This window comes from Python bivittatus, unplaced genomic scaffold (genome assembly GCF_059951505.1).
Source record: "Python bivittatus isolate LINGU-HERP-01145 unplaced genomic scaffold, Pbiv_v1 ctg000590_np1212, whole genome shotgun sequence".
Lineage (NCBI taxonomy): Eukaryota > Metazoa > Chordata > Lepidosauria > Squamata > Pythonidae > Python > Python bivittatus.
In genome coordinates, this window is record NW_028277086.1 from 12,488,249 (window position 1) to 12,503,522 (window position 15,274).

At 39.7% G+C, this 15,274-nt stretch overlaps 1 protein-coding gene across 3 annotated transcripts in view; it reads left to right on the forward strand.

The window, feature by feature from the left end:
* FBXO32 (F-box protein 32) overlaps positions 1 to 15,246 on the forward strand; it is a 28,176-nt gene extending 12,930 nt beyond the window's left edge. The window contains exons 5-10 of one of the 3 annotated variants that reach the window (XR_015797562.1): positions 4,811 to 4,904; positions 6,559 to 6,743; positions 7,956 to 8,138; positions 8,670 to 8,813; positions 9,762 to 14,245; positions 14,374 to 15,246. Coding sequence is in view for 1 of the 3 variants with exons in the window: in XM_007435883.4 (XP_007435945.1) it covers positions 4,811 to 4,904; positions 6,559 to 6,743; positions 7,956 to 8,138; positions 8,670 to 8,813; positions 9,762 to 9,851 (696 nt within the window). In the remaining 2 variants the exon portion in view is untranslated. Of the gene's footprint in view, positions 1 to 4,810; positions 4,905 to 6,558; positions 6,744 to 7,955; positions 8,139 to 8,669; positions 8,814 to 9,761 lie in introns of all 3 variants that reach the window. The other 2 variants (XR_015797563.1, XM_007435883.4) reach the window with 2 other exon arrangements.
* The last annotated feature ends 28 nt before the right edge of the window (positions 15,247 to 15,274 follow it).

The following is a 15,274-nucleotide window of genomic DNA, read 5'->3' on the forward strand; positions in this document are numbered from 1 at the left end:
ACCAAAGACTCTATAAACTATAGCCTTTAAGATAGGGCGGGCATAAAATGTGTATGGACATTTGGTACCAGTGCTGTCTGTCTGTCTGTCACGCTCTCTCTCTTTATATACAGTGGGCTTGGCAGATAGACCTCCTGGGAGGGATCATACAGCTTGCTTAAGCAGATCAATTAAAGATGTTATGGCTGCATTCACACAGTGTACTAATTTGCTTGGTGTTAACACAATTTGTTATTTTTCTAATGTATTTTGCAAACCCAACCTCCTGGCTTAATTTATGGTTCACTATTATATTTTGTGTGGATCCAAAAAAAAAAAAAGGATTCATTTAGTAATCAAGTTAAGCATGTTGGGTGAAGGTAGATATGGAAGAGGGTCAAAAAGCAGCCTTGGAAGAATTGGTTGCATTTGTGAAGATCTTTGGAACACACCTGACTGCAAGCATTGTGGAGCAGAAAATGCTATCTTCAGTGATCAATTTAGAACCCAAGAATATTAGTAGGAGACTTTATTTTATTTTTAAGAAAAAAAATATCTAGCCCAATCTCCTGGATTAGCTGGAGTTATAACTTCCACCCTGGGTGGGAATTCTAAAAGAAGTCCTAATGAATTTGGAAGGCATGAGGTTGGGGAAGGCTAATGTAGTCCTTTCATAGGGAGAAATCTCAAAAGCTACCGGTGACTTCTGTTTAAGATTGAAGGCTCATGAGCATCTGGGTTTAGTAATATGGTTTATCTAATCACAAAAGTATATCATCATTTGTTATGGTTCCAGCAAGTCTCTCTTCCAGATTATTTCCTGGTCCTAAACCCTACCAACACCTGTTTGCCCTCTACCTTGAGTCTCAATTTTAGTTCTGGCCTCTTCTTGTTATGCTCTCCCATGTTCCAACACCCCCTCCCTGAATCTAATGTTGTAGAAAAGCCAGCTGGCAAGTCAAAGCTGTTTACACATAACTGTAGTCCTGCTTAGTCATTGTTGTCAACTGCTTTAGCTTTTCACTTCTAGGAGAAAGTTGTGGCTGGCAGATTGCCAGCACCAGCAAGTCAAGTGCTTCGCTGCAGACAAACAAAGAGATGATATACAGTGTTTTGGTCATAGTTCAGGAGCCATTTATCTGTTGTGAGATCAGGAACTCCAGACAAAGGCTCAGTGGCTTCGCATTTATTGGTCAAAAAGCTCTGGGTCTGTTGTGACAGTCAAACTGCAGTGGCTTCTCTCTGAATTGTCCTCCAACCAACCAAAATAATTCCCAGCATGTAGAATATCAACTGGTTGGGAAGACAGCCAGACTTGACTCTTTCTCTTGGGACATGTCTGTAACTGTTCTAAGCCATGATTTGTTTAATGATGATTTATTGAATTAACCAGAAACTGTGAGGTCCACACAACCCATTGCTAGAAACCATGGCTTACAAACTGCAATGATAACGATAAGACCAAAAAAAGCACAATTTAATTTAGTAGATGTGCAAGCCAGACCTGTATAAAATGTATGTCTGTATGCAAAGTACTGAGAGGGTGTTATTTTGGTATTTAAATAAACCTGAGTTAATTGCTCATTGCACAAGAGCAACCAATTTCTTGAGGGCAGGAAATGTGGTTGTCCTTTTCCTGAGTCATTTCCTGGAGATCTGGCATGGTATATTTTGGGACATCACATTGGACCTTACATTTTCACTTAGGACAATTCAGTTGGAAGGGCTACAGATTTTTTTTTGAACTGACTCACTTCTTTGTTTTTAAGCTGAATTGGTAGGGAAAAAAAGGAAGGGCATAAAATTTAGGGTATTGTTTACCCACAACCTGCTTTTCAAATCCATTGGCAGTTTTTCAAATCAGAATTGTTCACTGCAACTGTTTATGTGAGGAGGACTCACAAGGTACAGGTTTGGTCAAAATTTACTATGCTGTAGTTTCAACAGCACTTCATGCTGTGATTAATATATCTTGAAACAAGCACTTCCAAATTCCTTCACACAGCCAAGATGGAGTGGGGGAATCTGTAAATCCAAAGTTAGTTCCATTTTCAATGTGCTAATTTGCAATTGATCATTTTTTGGAATTATAGAAGACAGGGTGCCCTCAGAATGGCTGCCAGAGTGGGGACTGCCCATGTATATCTAGCTATTAAGCTAGGTTTGGCCAGTCAGAAAACACTGTAACTAGAAGGCAAACTTGTGAACATGGTTATCCATGGGGAAGGCCCAAGGGTGGGGGGTAAATGATGGCATGTAGCATAACAATGTTACACAAATGCTGCAACTTACATCCTTGCATAAAATGTCATGATGCAAGAATGCAATAGCAGCGTTTACTTGAGGAAGTCATCACAGTTTGGTATGGACACTTCTTCAAGTGAGAATGCACCTACATCATTCATATCATTTGGGGATGATGTCACAATGCATGCAAGGCCATTATGATGTCATTGTGGCTTGTCCTGGACTCTGGGGTGGAGTGGGGGTTGTTTACTAGTTTGCCTTCTGCTGAATGAATGTTTGTGAAACCACTTTTTCTACCTGAAACAGATCAAAGATCTGAACAACTTACAGAGCATTAAAAAAAAATCTTTAAAAAAAGAATTGCCATTCTAAAGAAAATAACAATTGGATTAAAAAAATTGAGCAACAGAAAAAATCAAGCACCGTAAAAAAGTAAGGTTAAAAGATACCTGTAACTTGCATGCCTGACATTTAGTTTAAGCCACAATTCTCACCATTAACATTTCAATATATTGAAGTTGCAGTATTAAAAAACCGAACCTCTGTGTTTTTTCCTACCACTGTGTTTCCTGCAGCCTTAGATATTGAGTTATAGTTTCAAGTTCAAATTTCTGTAATTCAGACTGGCAAATGGTGTAGCAAAGGGGAAAAAAATGAACATGTTCCCTCACACCACTGTAGCTCAAATAAAAATAAGATGTTCTAAATAAATTGATCAGATCAGCCAAGTCTCATGAGCATAATAGATCACATAAAATATTGCATAAATTGCTGAGCTAGTTTTACTTTTGGAGTATTTTAGCTTTATATGAAATAATTTTATCGGATACGAGGCAGCAAGAAAATCAAAGAGAGAAATGAGTGATTATTTGTAGCCAAAAATCCCATCTGAGCTTCTGATATGTCCATGGCAGGACTTAGCCAAGGACTCTAATAGCAAGATTTTGCCACTTTTGAGACATCTGTTGGAAATCAGAGAAGAATTATGTGTGCCCTTTAAAATGGAATTAGGATGTTTAACAAGAGAACTGGGAATCTGTGTGACTCTGGCTACCTTAGTTAACAAAAAATATAGCATGTCTTAAAATCAAGGCATGTTCAAGTAAGGGCAGGTGGTCCTTCAGATGTTCTATACCAGTGTTTCTCAAGCTTGGGAACTTTAAGATGTGTGGACTTCAACTCCCAGAATTCCCCCTGCCAGCATACTTGAAGGTGAATGAAGATGAACATGAAGCATGTTGGCTGGAGAATTCTGGACGTTGAAGTCCACTGATCTTCTATGCAGTAATAAGAACTAGAAGTTCTCTTACTCTTTCGGAGTACAGAAAGTGACATCTTCAAGTTGACTTTGTTTCCTTGCAACTTCATAGAGATTTCCAAGTAGTTTGGGGAGGGGGGGCAACAGTGCAGAAGTGGTTTTTCTCTGCCTTCTGGAATGCTTTTTCAACTTCCCTGCTGCCCTGGTAGTTCCTGGTGGTCTTCTATCCAAGTCCTAAACCAATTCAGTTCTGCTTAGCTTTTACGATGAGGACGTCTAAGTGTCCTGAGTAGGGCATATGTTGTAGTCTTTAGAGAACAGTTGTGCCAAAAGTGTAGCCCCCAGAGTTACTGGGATAAGAAATAATGATGATGATGTTGATGATGAAGATGAAGATGATGATGATGTTTTGGAGGAGTCTTAAAGGGCAAAATAGGTAGCTTAAGACAACCACACCTAAGACAGAGGCGTAGAGCAACTATTTTGCCCCTTAAAACTTCTGTTCCACCTTCACCCAAAACGGGGGCTTTCCCCCCACTCTTTGGAGCATGGTTCCCAACATGCCCTTGAGTTGTGCATGCTCTTGTCTTATTTAGACTGTACCCAATTAAGATATGAATGGGTAGAAATGCATAAGAGGAAGCATCCTTGGACAGGGCTGTGATTTCCTATGGGGCTTTGAAAGTGCAGTTGTGTGTGCAAGCACTTGATTTTATTTTTGTCAGATCCCTGGTGATTCACAGAGATCAAGTTCATTAGTTGGCATTGGTTGGATTAGCCAATGAGCCGTGACTGTTTTCCCATCTCCCTGAGTTCATATCAGTCATGTGCCTCTGGAAGATATTAATAGAATGTCCCATGTAGGAGAGTCTTCTGCTGTCATTCAGAATTGGGCAGAATGATCGACAGAAGTTGGTCAGGCATTAATACCACTTTGTTGAGACAACAGAGTACAAGTGAAAAGCATATGCACATTTTCTATAACAAGAAAAGGAGGGGGGCTTTTGGCTCTCTTTCACTGCCATCACATACATTCCTGTGTGCTTCTAAACAGCTTAAATGGCAACCATCTGTTTATCTTTGTCCTCTGTTTTAATGACTTGGCTTAGTAACTAAACTTAACAGAAGAAACAGATAGATTGTGATTACTTAAATTCTTGCATCTGCCTTTTCCCATAATTCTGCCTGGCCCCAATCCTCTTTTTTTTTTTTTTTTTAAGTCAAGCAGCACATAACTAAACTGTTCCACTGGGTCACATAAGAAGGAAACCAAGATTAGAAGGGTCTTTTTGCTCTAGAGGCTGAATTTCTTATTTTTATTCACAGTTGTTGGAGCTGATTGCAAAGTCTCAGCTGACGTCACTGAGTGGAATCGCCCAGAAAAACTTTATGAATATCTTGGAGAAAGTTGTACAGAAAGGTATATGTATATATAAATAGAAAAAGTGGGGACTGATTTTCCAAGAAAGAGGCTGATTCCTAGCACGTTAACTTAGCAATAAATCCGGTTGGGTTCATGCCTCTGATTTTTGACCAGTTCTTGCTAGGGTGGGAGATGGGACTAAATCTTACTGAATCCAATATAATAGCCATTCTCCCCAACATCATGTCATCCGATCCTCCTACAGCCTCCACCATCTATAACCAGCACAGCTAGTAGTAGTCTAACATATTGGATATGGAAGACACCAGTTAGAGAGGGATGAAAAATGACATGACTGAGTAGAATTGCATTGTCTTGTTCTTCACAATCCTATGTGAATGTCATGGCAGCCTGTCTTTTGCAAGTGTGATACCATCATGTATGTGCCTCACACTTCTGAGTGATGACATGTTTTGAGATGTCAGGTAGAAATTGAAGATTTGGCCTATCACCCAAGGCAGAAAGGCCCCAAATAATAAAAATTAGTTTTGCTTAAGGTCTTGTGAAGATCAGCAGCACAAGTCAATTGCAGGAGAACTTAAGGGTAACAAGCATTAGAATCAATGTTTGTGTCAAAAGATTTCCCAGCAGTTATCAATCCAACTGTTGATTTTGAAAAAAATTAAAGAAGGCACTATAAAGCATCACTGAATGAGGTCGGGGCAACTATTCAGTAGCAACTTTTGATTTGTCCAATCTTATGAGTTTAGCTAGCTTGGAGAACTGAGTTGACTTCATGATAGTTCTGCACTGGTTTAGATGAAAGCAGGACAAAGCTGCTTTGACCATTTCCAGTGCTGAAGTTCCGTAGAGCTTGTGGACAGACCGTTTTCCCACTGGTGAGAACACTTACCTCACCTCGCCTCCTGGCTCTAGACACAATGACGCTCTCCCCGCAATACAGCTTTAGCAACTTGTTAAAGTCTCCTTGATGTCCCTGTAGGCTTTATTTGGAATATACTGTATCTTTCCCATTCCAGACCCTACAGCAACATTCAACATCACATCTATTGGGAAGAGTGTCCTGTTGCAAAAATGTCATCTTCACAACTTTCAGTTGACATGTATTTATTTGTTGTTTATTTAGTCGCCCAACTCACAATGGGATTCTGGGTGGCATACAAAAAAAAGAGGAAAAAACTCATCCTCCAACAAATACATAACCCTCCCACATACATCAAAACCTACTAAGACAATGCTGTAAAATGTGATAAACATCTTAAGGGAATGGCATCTTTACAGCCTGGAAACTTCCCCTCATAGCAATTGCTCAATTTTTTTTTTCGCTTTGCAAATGACTATAAAATGTGGGGTGAGGGGGATTTTTATGATTTGGGATCTGTATTAGCACATGATACAGGAGGCTGACTGGATTACTTTTTCGCCACTTTCTTATGAACCCTTGGTTGGCTCATGGTGTTCCCTACATTTCTAAGTATTTTGAGGTTTGTGGGATAATCGCAAAGCAATTTCAAACTGCTGTATAAGGATAGAAAGCAACATGGGATGGAAATGCCCACACATCACGTTGCACCACCCTGGAGGAAAAGGATGAAAAGCAAAATTGATCTACTCTGTTGTCCTCCAGAAGAAAGTGACTTTTTCCTTGCCTATATCTAAATCTCCTTTTTTTCTCATTTTTCCCATAAAGTTCTTGAGGATCAACAAAATATCAGATTGATAAAAGAATTGCTGCAGACTCTGTACATGTCACTTTGCACCTTGGTCCAGAGTGTTGGCAAGTCTGTCCTGGTTGGAAACATAAACATGTGGGTCCACAGAATGGAGATGATTCTTCATTGGCAGCAGCAGCTGAACAATATCCAGATCACCAAGGTGAGCAAGGAGTCTGACTTTTTGACTAGCTGTCCAAAGTGCTGCTGTTTGGTCATTTCGTAAAGATGTATGGGTTCAACAACAAGAGCAACAACATCAATAGCTAGAGTTAAGTCTAACTGCAGATGTGCCAGCTTTTAAATTCTCCAGAATTTTCATCAGGAAGATCTTACAAAATTCACTGGCAAGTTGGTCAATGCCCAGCTAAGTGGCAGTGACTACAGGTAGTCCTCATTTAATGACCATTCATTCAGTGACCGTTCAAAGTTACAGTGGCGCTGAACAAATGGTAGTTATAACCAATCCTTGAAGTTACGGCTGTTGCAGCGCCACCACAGTCACGTGATCAAAACTCAGGCACTTGGCACCCCACCTGCATTTACGACTGCAGCATGCGCTTCAACTCCTCCCACCTACCTATCTCCCTCCCATCTCTCCCCTTTTGGCTGCCCTGCACTTTGCTGCCCACCCCTGCCACACATCCCCCACTGTCCCCAGCTGACCTTTGCCATCTTCTTCCTCCTGCTGCTGATGAGGTGTGCCCAGCCTGGCCCTTTGCGAGGCTGTGCAACGCTTCCCTGAGGCCTTGGGCCAGCAGCTGCCTTGGCTGGGCACACCTCAGCAGTGGGAGGAGGAAGACAGCAAACAGGGGAGGCAGGGATAGGCAGCAGAGTGCAAGGTGGCCAAAAGGGCAGAGATCGGGGGGAGATAGGCAGGTGGGGGGAGTTGAAGTGCAGGTGAGTGCGGCAGAGCAGGAGAACCATGAAGTCCTTGCCTAACGACTACAACCGGGACTACCAGAACTACTGTCACTAAGCAATGCAGTCACATGATGTTTTACCTAATGTCCACTTTGCTTAGCGATGGAAATTCCCATCTCAATTAGGGTCATTAAGTGAGGACTCCCTGTAACTGACCTTAGTTGATTGAGAAGGCTAAGCAGGGTTAGTGGGGGTTATTACTTGAATGGGCACCATTTAGGAATTCCAGGGCTGCAGGCTAGGCTGGGAAGTTGAAAAAAAAACATTCTGGAAAAGACATACAGTAATGGCAGACCATTTCAATATCACATCAAGAATCTGCTCATGAAGTCACGAGGACTTCAGCTCCACTTGAAGGCCACTTTAATAGGTGAATGTTCTTTAAAAGATGCACAGAAGCACTGGTGTCTTTCACTGTGGTCACCCTCTTTCTCTCTCTCCATTTCTCCAGCCTGACTTTAAAGGATTGACTTTCACAGACCTGCCCTTGTGTTTACAATTAGACATCATGCAACGGCTGACAGATGGGAGAGATATTGTGAGCCTTGGGCAAGTAACTCCGAGTCTTCAGGTACTCAGTGAGGACCGACTCCTCTGGAAGAAGCTTTGCCACTACCACTTCACAGACCGACAGGTATAAGGCAGTGGAAAGTGAAATTGTAGAAGCACCAAAGAAATATACAGAAAATGAAGCAGAGTCTTCTTTAATTCACTATCCATTCTTGAATAACCATGAAGGTTATTCAACCAGAGTGGTCTGTCACACATGGAGACTGTCCTGCCTCTGCAACCTCCTGTTGAGGGCATATTACTGATCGCAAAGCAACAACAGCATGCAGTTTATTCTTAAATACTCCATTTCCTTCATGCCCTTTATAAAGGATTTTTTTTTAATTCCCACACCACTTTTTGGGAAGGGTCGCATTCTTTTAGATGCTTACAATTATTACTTCTTGCCTTATTTCTTGTTCTCTGCTCATCCTGTTACAATATTATTTTTAATTTTAAGACTTGCCACTTCACATGTTATTGTTTTAAGGTGGCATGCATTCTCTCATACTTACTTCTCGATGGGTTCTCTTCTTGTGGAGTGACTCATAACATTAGCCATATATCTCCGTGTACTTTGCAGTTCTTTAGTTTTGTGGTGTCTTCTCCATTTTAGATACGCAAGCGGCTAATATTGTCAGATAAAGGGCATTTGGATTGGAAGAAGATGTACTTCAAGCTTGTGAGATGTTATCCAAGGAAAGAGCAATATGGAGATACTTTGCAGCTTTGTAGACACTGTCATATCCTTTCTTGGAAGGTAGGTGTCAACCTCTCCTGTTCCACTGAAATCCACTGTAGAGTTTACAGTTCAGGGCAGGGAATGGTTTACTTTGGACCAGAGCAGCCTTTTCCAAACCAAAACCCTGTGGATGTGTTGGACTATAATTTCCATAAATCCCATCAGCGGGGAATGACAAGTGTTATAACTCAACACGCTGGGAGGGCACAAGGTTTGGTGAAGATGAGCTAGGATAACATTTTTCATACAGAACCCTGGAAATGTATCCAGTGGGAGTTCTGGAGGTTGTAGATGGGCACTAGATGGGCTAATGTCTGCCCTCCAAGGTACATCAAGCCTGGAAACCAAAGACATGCAAGCTAATGCTACTTTTATTATAAGGTTATAGTAACAGAATCTTGCAAGTCTGAATGTGCTTCCCCCCTTCCTCCCTTTATCCTCATAACAACTAGGGACGGTCACGTCCGAGATGCTTTCTCACATTACCTTTCTGCCCCGGACTCAGATTTCTTTTATCTGACCATTGTCTTGGTTGCAGCTCTTTTTCTTGTCCCTCGGGTTTATTCCTTCTGCCCATTACTGCTAAAGCTAATATCACAAACCTTCCCTCCTTGTTTGATACTCAGGACTCTTGTTTCTGGTTTGTCTACATAATTCATTAATTTTAGTAATCTTGTGGATTTTCAATCCATTTAAAAAATAATAATTTTAAATTTCATGTAATGGTGCGTAGACTAATGAGCGCCCTGATGTCTGAAGGCATTTCTGATTTCAAGTATACATATTCTAGATGTTCTATTAAAAGGCCAAAAAGCATGTGAATCTAAACCAACTTGGCATATCTTAATAACATTGATGAATGAGTTGACTAGCTTGATTGATGAGCTTTTATGGTGCCATTTGTCCATCTGGTGTGATGAACTACTTGATATAAGTTTTAAAGATCCTGATGTTCTTGTTTTCTAGGGCACCGATCACCCATGTACAGCTAACAACCCAGAGAGCTGCCTGACTTCTCTTTCACCACAAGACTTTATCAACTTGTTCAGATTCTGAATTTCCAAATAATTTCACTACCTATCGCATTATTCTGATGGGACACTTTACACTACTGAGCAAGATGGCTCAATTTGTATCATAGCCTGTAAATAATACAGTTTGATGTTCCTGAGTCAAGAGGACAAGAGAAATTTAGGAGGCAAAAGGAGCCATAATCCCATGGCCTTGGACTCTTGTGAGAACATAGCCTTCTAATTAGACTGATATGTAAAAAAGCAAGGTTTTTGTAAATATTAAGCGTGATGAGAATTGGCATGCAAGCTTTAGGGGACAATTCTTGCTCAATTTAAGAAATTCGAAGAAGATTTACCCTGCAACCATTGGAAATGTCTTCTGGATTTTCAAAGCCAGGGGAATGAAACACTACAGTTAAGTTAAAACTTGGGACTACTCCTGATTTTGCTTGTTTATTTGTTTGCAGAAGATATTTATACCTAAACTTTTTTAAAAAGAGATTTACAAGGATATATCCCTTTATTCTTAAAAAAAATGAACTGAATCCACATAAAATATCCCAGTTTCTACCTCTGAAATAGCTTTACAAATAAAGCAAGGTGCTGTACAAAGCATCTGTATCATCTACAGAGAAGTTTTAAAAAACTGTTGATAGTAGCATTCCATGTGCTGCTTTTTGTTAACACTTAAATTTTAATTTAGCTGGCTGTCTTTTTTGCGGTATTTAAATGTAGCCGAGTTCTAGGAAATTTGGAAATTTCCCTTGATCGTTCTCAGAAACCACTGAAGGCTGACTATGTTGTAAGAGTGAAATAGGCAGCTGGTTAATTACTTGAGAAGAGCTCTTACTAAAAACATGTTTTCAACTTTGCAAGCAGTGCAGATATATTATATTTACTCATTATCATAGCAAAAATGCCCAAGAACCTCTGCACAGCTTAAATGTGGAAGATCCATCAGTAGATGAGGATTTGCAGTATCTGGGCTGCAAAGCACAAGCGGCCACTAGATGTTAGCAAAGAATTTACGCAGTGTTTCTCAACCTTGGCAACTTTAAGATGTGTAGACTTCAACTCCCAGAATTCCCCAGCCAGCATGCTGGGTCTACTGGTCATTGGGGCTTTTGCCCTACCCTAGAGTGCATTTTGGCTGTTGCCTGTGATCTCATTAACTCAGTTTGGCAATTTTCATATCATTTGATGTTGAAATTGATGATGCCACAGGGGTTACACCCAGGGGTTATACCTGCAGGTAAAAGATGGGTCTGCTAGAATCCTTCTTCCTATTTGCTAACAAATTTGCAACATTGGGTTTGCATCATGAATTTAGATGAAGTACCTGATTTTTTAAAAAAAAAATTATTATAGATGCATGCACACGGCATATCCAAGTAATGATATTTCTGGTCTCAAATTCAGATTTCTCAATAGCCGAGAAAGAGTGTCTGGATCATCAAGAAGCTACCTTAGTTTGCTTTGAGGCTTCTCTTTGAGGCTTCTTCCCCACTACAGTGGGAAAAATTCCCACATGGGTATGGTCTTTGTATCAAAGGTTGAGGGTTTGAGATGCTGATGTAGCCAGGAAAATAGGAAGTCAGACTGGAATAAGGGCATATGAACAGAGATAAGAAGGTAGGCATTACGATAGCGTTTGACTAATGCTACCCTGGAATAGTTCCTGGGAGTCATTATTGTCAGCTCCATCTGCAAACCAAGCTGGTAGCTTGATTCTGCCACACAGGAGTGCTATGGAGTGATTGCTACTGTTAATGGGTACATACTGCACAGGGGTTTTACTAGAGGTTCTTGCAAAATCTTTGAGCATATCTGTGCTCTAGAATTTTCTTTTCCCAGAGAAGCTTAGGAACGGTGGTTTGGTGGAAAAAAATGAATTAAGGTTCTTCTTAAAGAACCAGCATTCTCACAAAAGTGCAGTTCTCAGAAGGTGACTTAAAAGAAACAAGCACAATGATAATACAGGTAACCCTCGTTTAGTGACTGCCTCGCTTAGCAACCATTTGCAGTTACGATGGTGATGAAAAAGTAACTTTATGACCAATCCTCGCATTTGTGACCTTTGCACATCTGTAAAGCAAAGGAGAGCTGAAGTAAAATCATAAGCGCAGTTGTGGTTTTGCTTAGTGACCACTTCACTTAACGACCAAGTTGCTGGTTCCAATTGTGGTCGCTAAATGAGGACTACCTGTCATAAATTGATAAGGAATTCATGTGTTAATAGATATGCTCTTTCAGAAAGCAGCACTGTTTGGGAGAATAAGGGATTATCAGATGTAAGGAAAAGGTTTGGTGATTGGACGATTACAAACAGATGAGAATTATAAAGAACCAGAAAGGTTCAGAAGCATCTGCAGGACAGAGCAAGGGGTGCAAAATGACAAAAGCAGTGTTGCAATCTCATGAGACAAGGCCCACCCCTTTTGTACAGGTATGCAACAAGGGCAGAGTTTGTGACATGACACTACTTTTATTATTCTTGTAAAAGCAGCAAGCTCCTGGAGATGCTTGTGGAAAGAGGGCTTTTAAAATGTGCCTGGGTATGTGTGTGTGAAGCCATTTTTATTTAATCTATTACTCACTTTCAAAAAAATTATTCCACCGTGGCTGCAAATCTGTTATGCTTCTGGCCCTATTAAGCCCTGCTTATGTCTACACAGTCTTTAGAAAACTGTCTGCTACTGAACACACTTGGTTGATAGGGTCTGAATTTTTAATTTTTTGATTTAACAAAACATGAATTTTACGCTGTAGAAAAGCTGATTGTTGCATCTATGTTGTTTGAATGCTAATATTCATCTGCATCACTTGTATAGGATTATTAACCTTATAACTTTTAAGTGAATCTAGATCTTTGATACGTGTTCAGACAACTCCAGGGACAAAAAGCATATTCCAGAATAGTCTGGTTGTCTCTCTCACTCTTTGCCTGCAGTAGATTGGATCTTGAGGTAGGCGTCCTTGAAAGACCATCTGATGAAACCTTTATTTTTGCACAAGTTTGCACCAGTGTATTAGGACATCCAGCAAGTTAACTTTCTCTACAAATTAATAGCAAACACACACATCCTGTTTGCCTTTGCTGAAATAGACAGTAAAGTATCTACGAAATCTTGATAGGATTTCTTTGGCTCCTGTTCATGCACTACAGAAGAGAGAATAGAGTTGACAGTTTTCTCAGAACCTGTCGATGCTTCATTTTAGCAGCTCTGCAGCTTGATAAACATCTTGCCATGCTTTGTGAAAACAGTTCCTCTTGTTTGCTAAATTGTTAGCAGAAACACTGCCTTGCTGTAAATATGATGTTTTTATAACTTTGAAGGGTCCGATCTATTTTGCGTACAAGATTGGTTCTTTGTATTTAAGATTTGGCATTCTAGAGTTCTGCCTATAATGTACACAATGCAAAATACTTTTTTTTTTTTTTTTTACTATTCACTTCAAACTTTTTCATTGCTAGTTGTCTTTTTCCTTTCCATAAAAATATCCAGTTCAGCAGGAAAAGAGAAAATAGCTGCTCTGGGTTTTTTGTTTTTTTGGGTTAGATATCCATTAATACTCCTTCATTATCTTTCGAATAGAGTCTTTTGGTCTTGTAATTATTTTTTTTATATTGTTATGAACCACTCTGGGATCTTTTCAGTGAGAAGAGGTATAAAAATATTTTGATGAAGATGATGAGGAGGAGGAGGAGGAGGAGGAGGAGGAATCTAGAAAAAATCTGGAAGCGCATTCAAACATTTCTCTGATAAAATGTGTTTGCACTAGGTTCTACATCTTTGCAAAGACTGGATGACTTACAACTGTTGCAATTCCAGATTTTTTTTTCCCATTTCCATAATCCAAAACTTTGGAGATGTTTAATAAACCTCAAAGCCATCCCCACCCAGGCTACAAAATAACATAAAGTGAGTACAACTTAGCCCAGAAATCAGTGAGCCATATTATAGCTATTAAGACCGTCTATTAAGGCAGTGGCAGATGCTCTCATTGTTCTCTTGCGTGGAAATGTGCCACAAGTAGAATCATTGATTTGGGCACCATTCCCCAAATTTCTCCAAAAGCATCTACTTACAACATTCTAGCTTTGTTCCAGAAATATGTTGGACCTGAAAGTCTTGTAATGTTTAATCTTACAATGTTGAACTTAATGTCTGCCTACTGGAATGGCTACTTAACATCTTATTTTGTAGTCTCCTTCACTTGTATGCATTGGTAGGAACCAGATGATATTCCAGAAAGACTTTGAATTTTTTTTTTACCCCTTTTCTTCCATCTTCATGTTTAAATTTTCTTAGTTTTTTTTTTTTGACAGACTGGGATTAAAAACTCTTTCTCTGGTGAGGATTGTGGGTGGAGTTGGGAAAATCTGCAGGAAACCTTCTATTCCAGGATGCTAAAAGGACATTTCTGGAATGTTTGGTTAGATCAGTGTTTCTCAACCTTGACAATGTTAGGATGTGGGGATTTCAACTACCAGAATTCCCCAGCCACCATGGCTGGCTGGGGAATTCTGGAAGTTGAAGTCCCCACATCCTAACATTGCCAAGGTTGAGAAACACTTGGATTAGATCCTATCACAGTATTACATACTAATGTAGTGAACCTAGTTTAGTGAATATTATAGGATCCACAATGTTTGAAAAGCAAAGGAGATACTGTTTGTCCTACTGCCATAGAACAGGACTTATTCTGTTGAAAAGGTCCGCCCATGCTAATATGTGATTTATAGCATGGCTTTCTTGAAGAGATTTGGTGTAGAAGATTGTCCTATGCCAATCTTCTTTTCTGTTCCTATATAGTTTCAGGCATTAGGCTAAGCTATAATATGACTTACTGGATTAATTTCTGAGCTTAGTTGCAAGAACCCAGCCATGGAAGGAGAGGGTTGTAAATTGTAGTTCACAGCGTAGTATGATATGTGAAGCCAGTCAGTTGTGACTTGGCCAAAAAACCATGGTTAAGCCAACTACAGCTTAGAACAAAGCCTGAACTCAGTCACAGTCTTCACAAAAAATACAGTTTTTTGCTGTACATAATGTCAGGAAGTCAGTTCCAAAATGAATTACAGTAAACCCACAATTTAATGGACCTTGGTTTAGGTAGCATTGTGGATGCAATGCACAAATACTGTATTTCAATTCCCATTGAACAGAATAATATCTGTTTTGTTTGGTTAATACAGGATTTGTCCAGTAAATTGAGGTTTCACTGCAAATTCTGCTTTTTTAATCAATTTTATAATTATGCAAATGAGTTAAATTAAGATTTAATAGGCATGCTTCCCCCAATGGTCCATTAAATCAACGTTTTACTGTGTTTTTTTTTAAATTTTCACAAATGTTTTCATTTTAGAATTTAATTAGCATTAATAATATACACCTGCCTATATATGTATATTTGTTTAAGAGGCTTTTTAAAAATTGGTTTAGCACAAAGGGGTAATAAAGG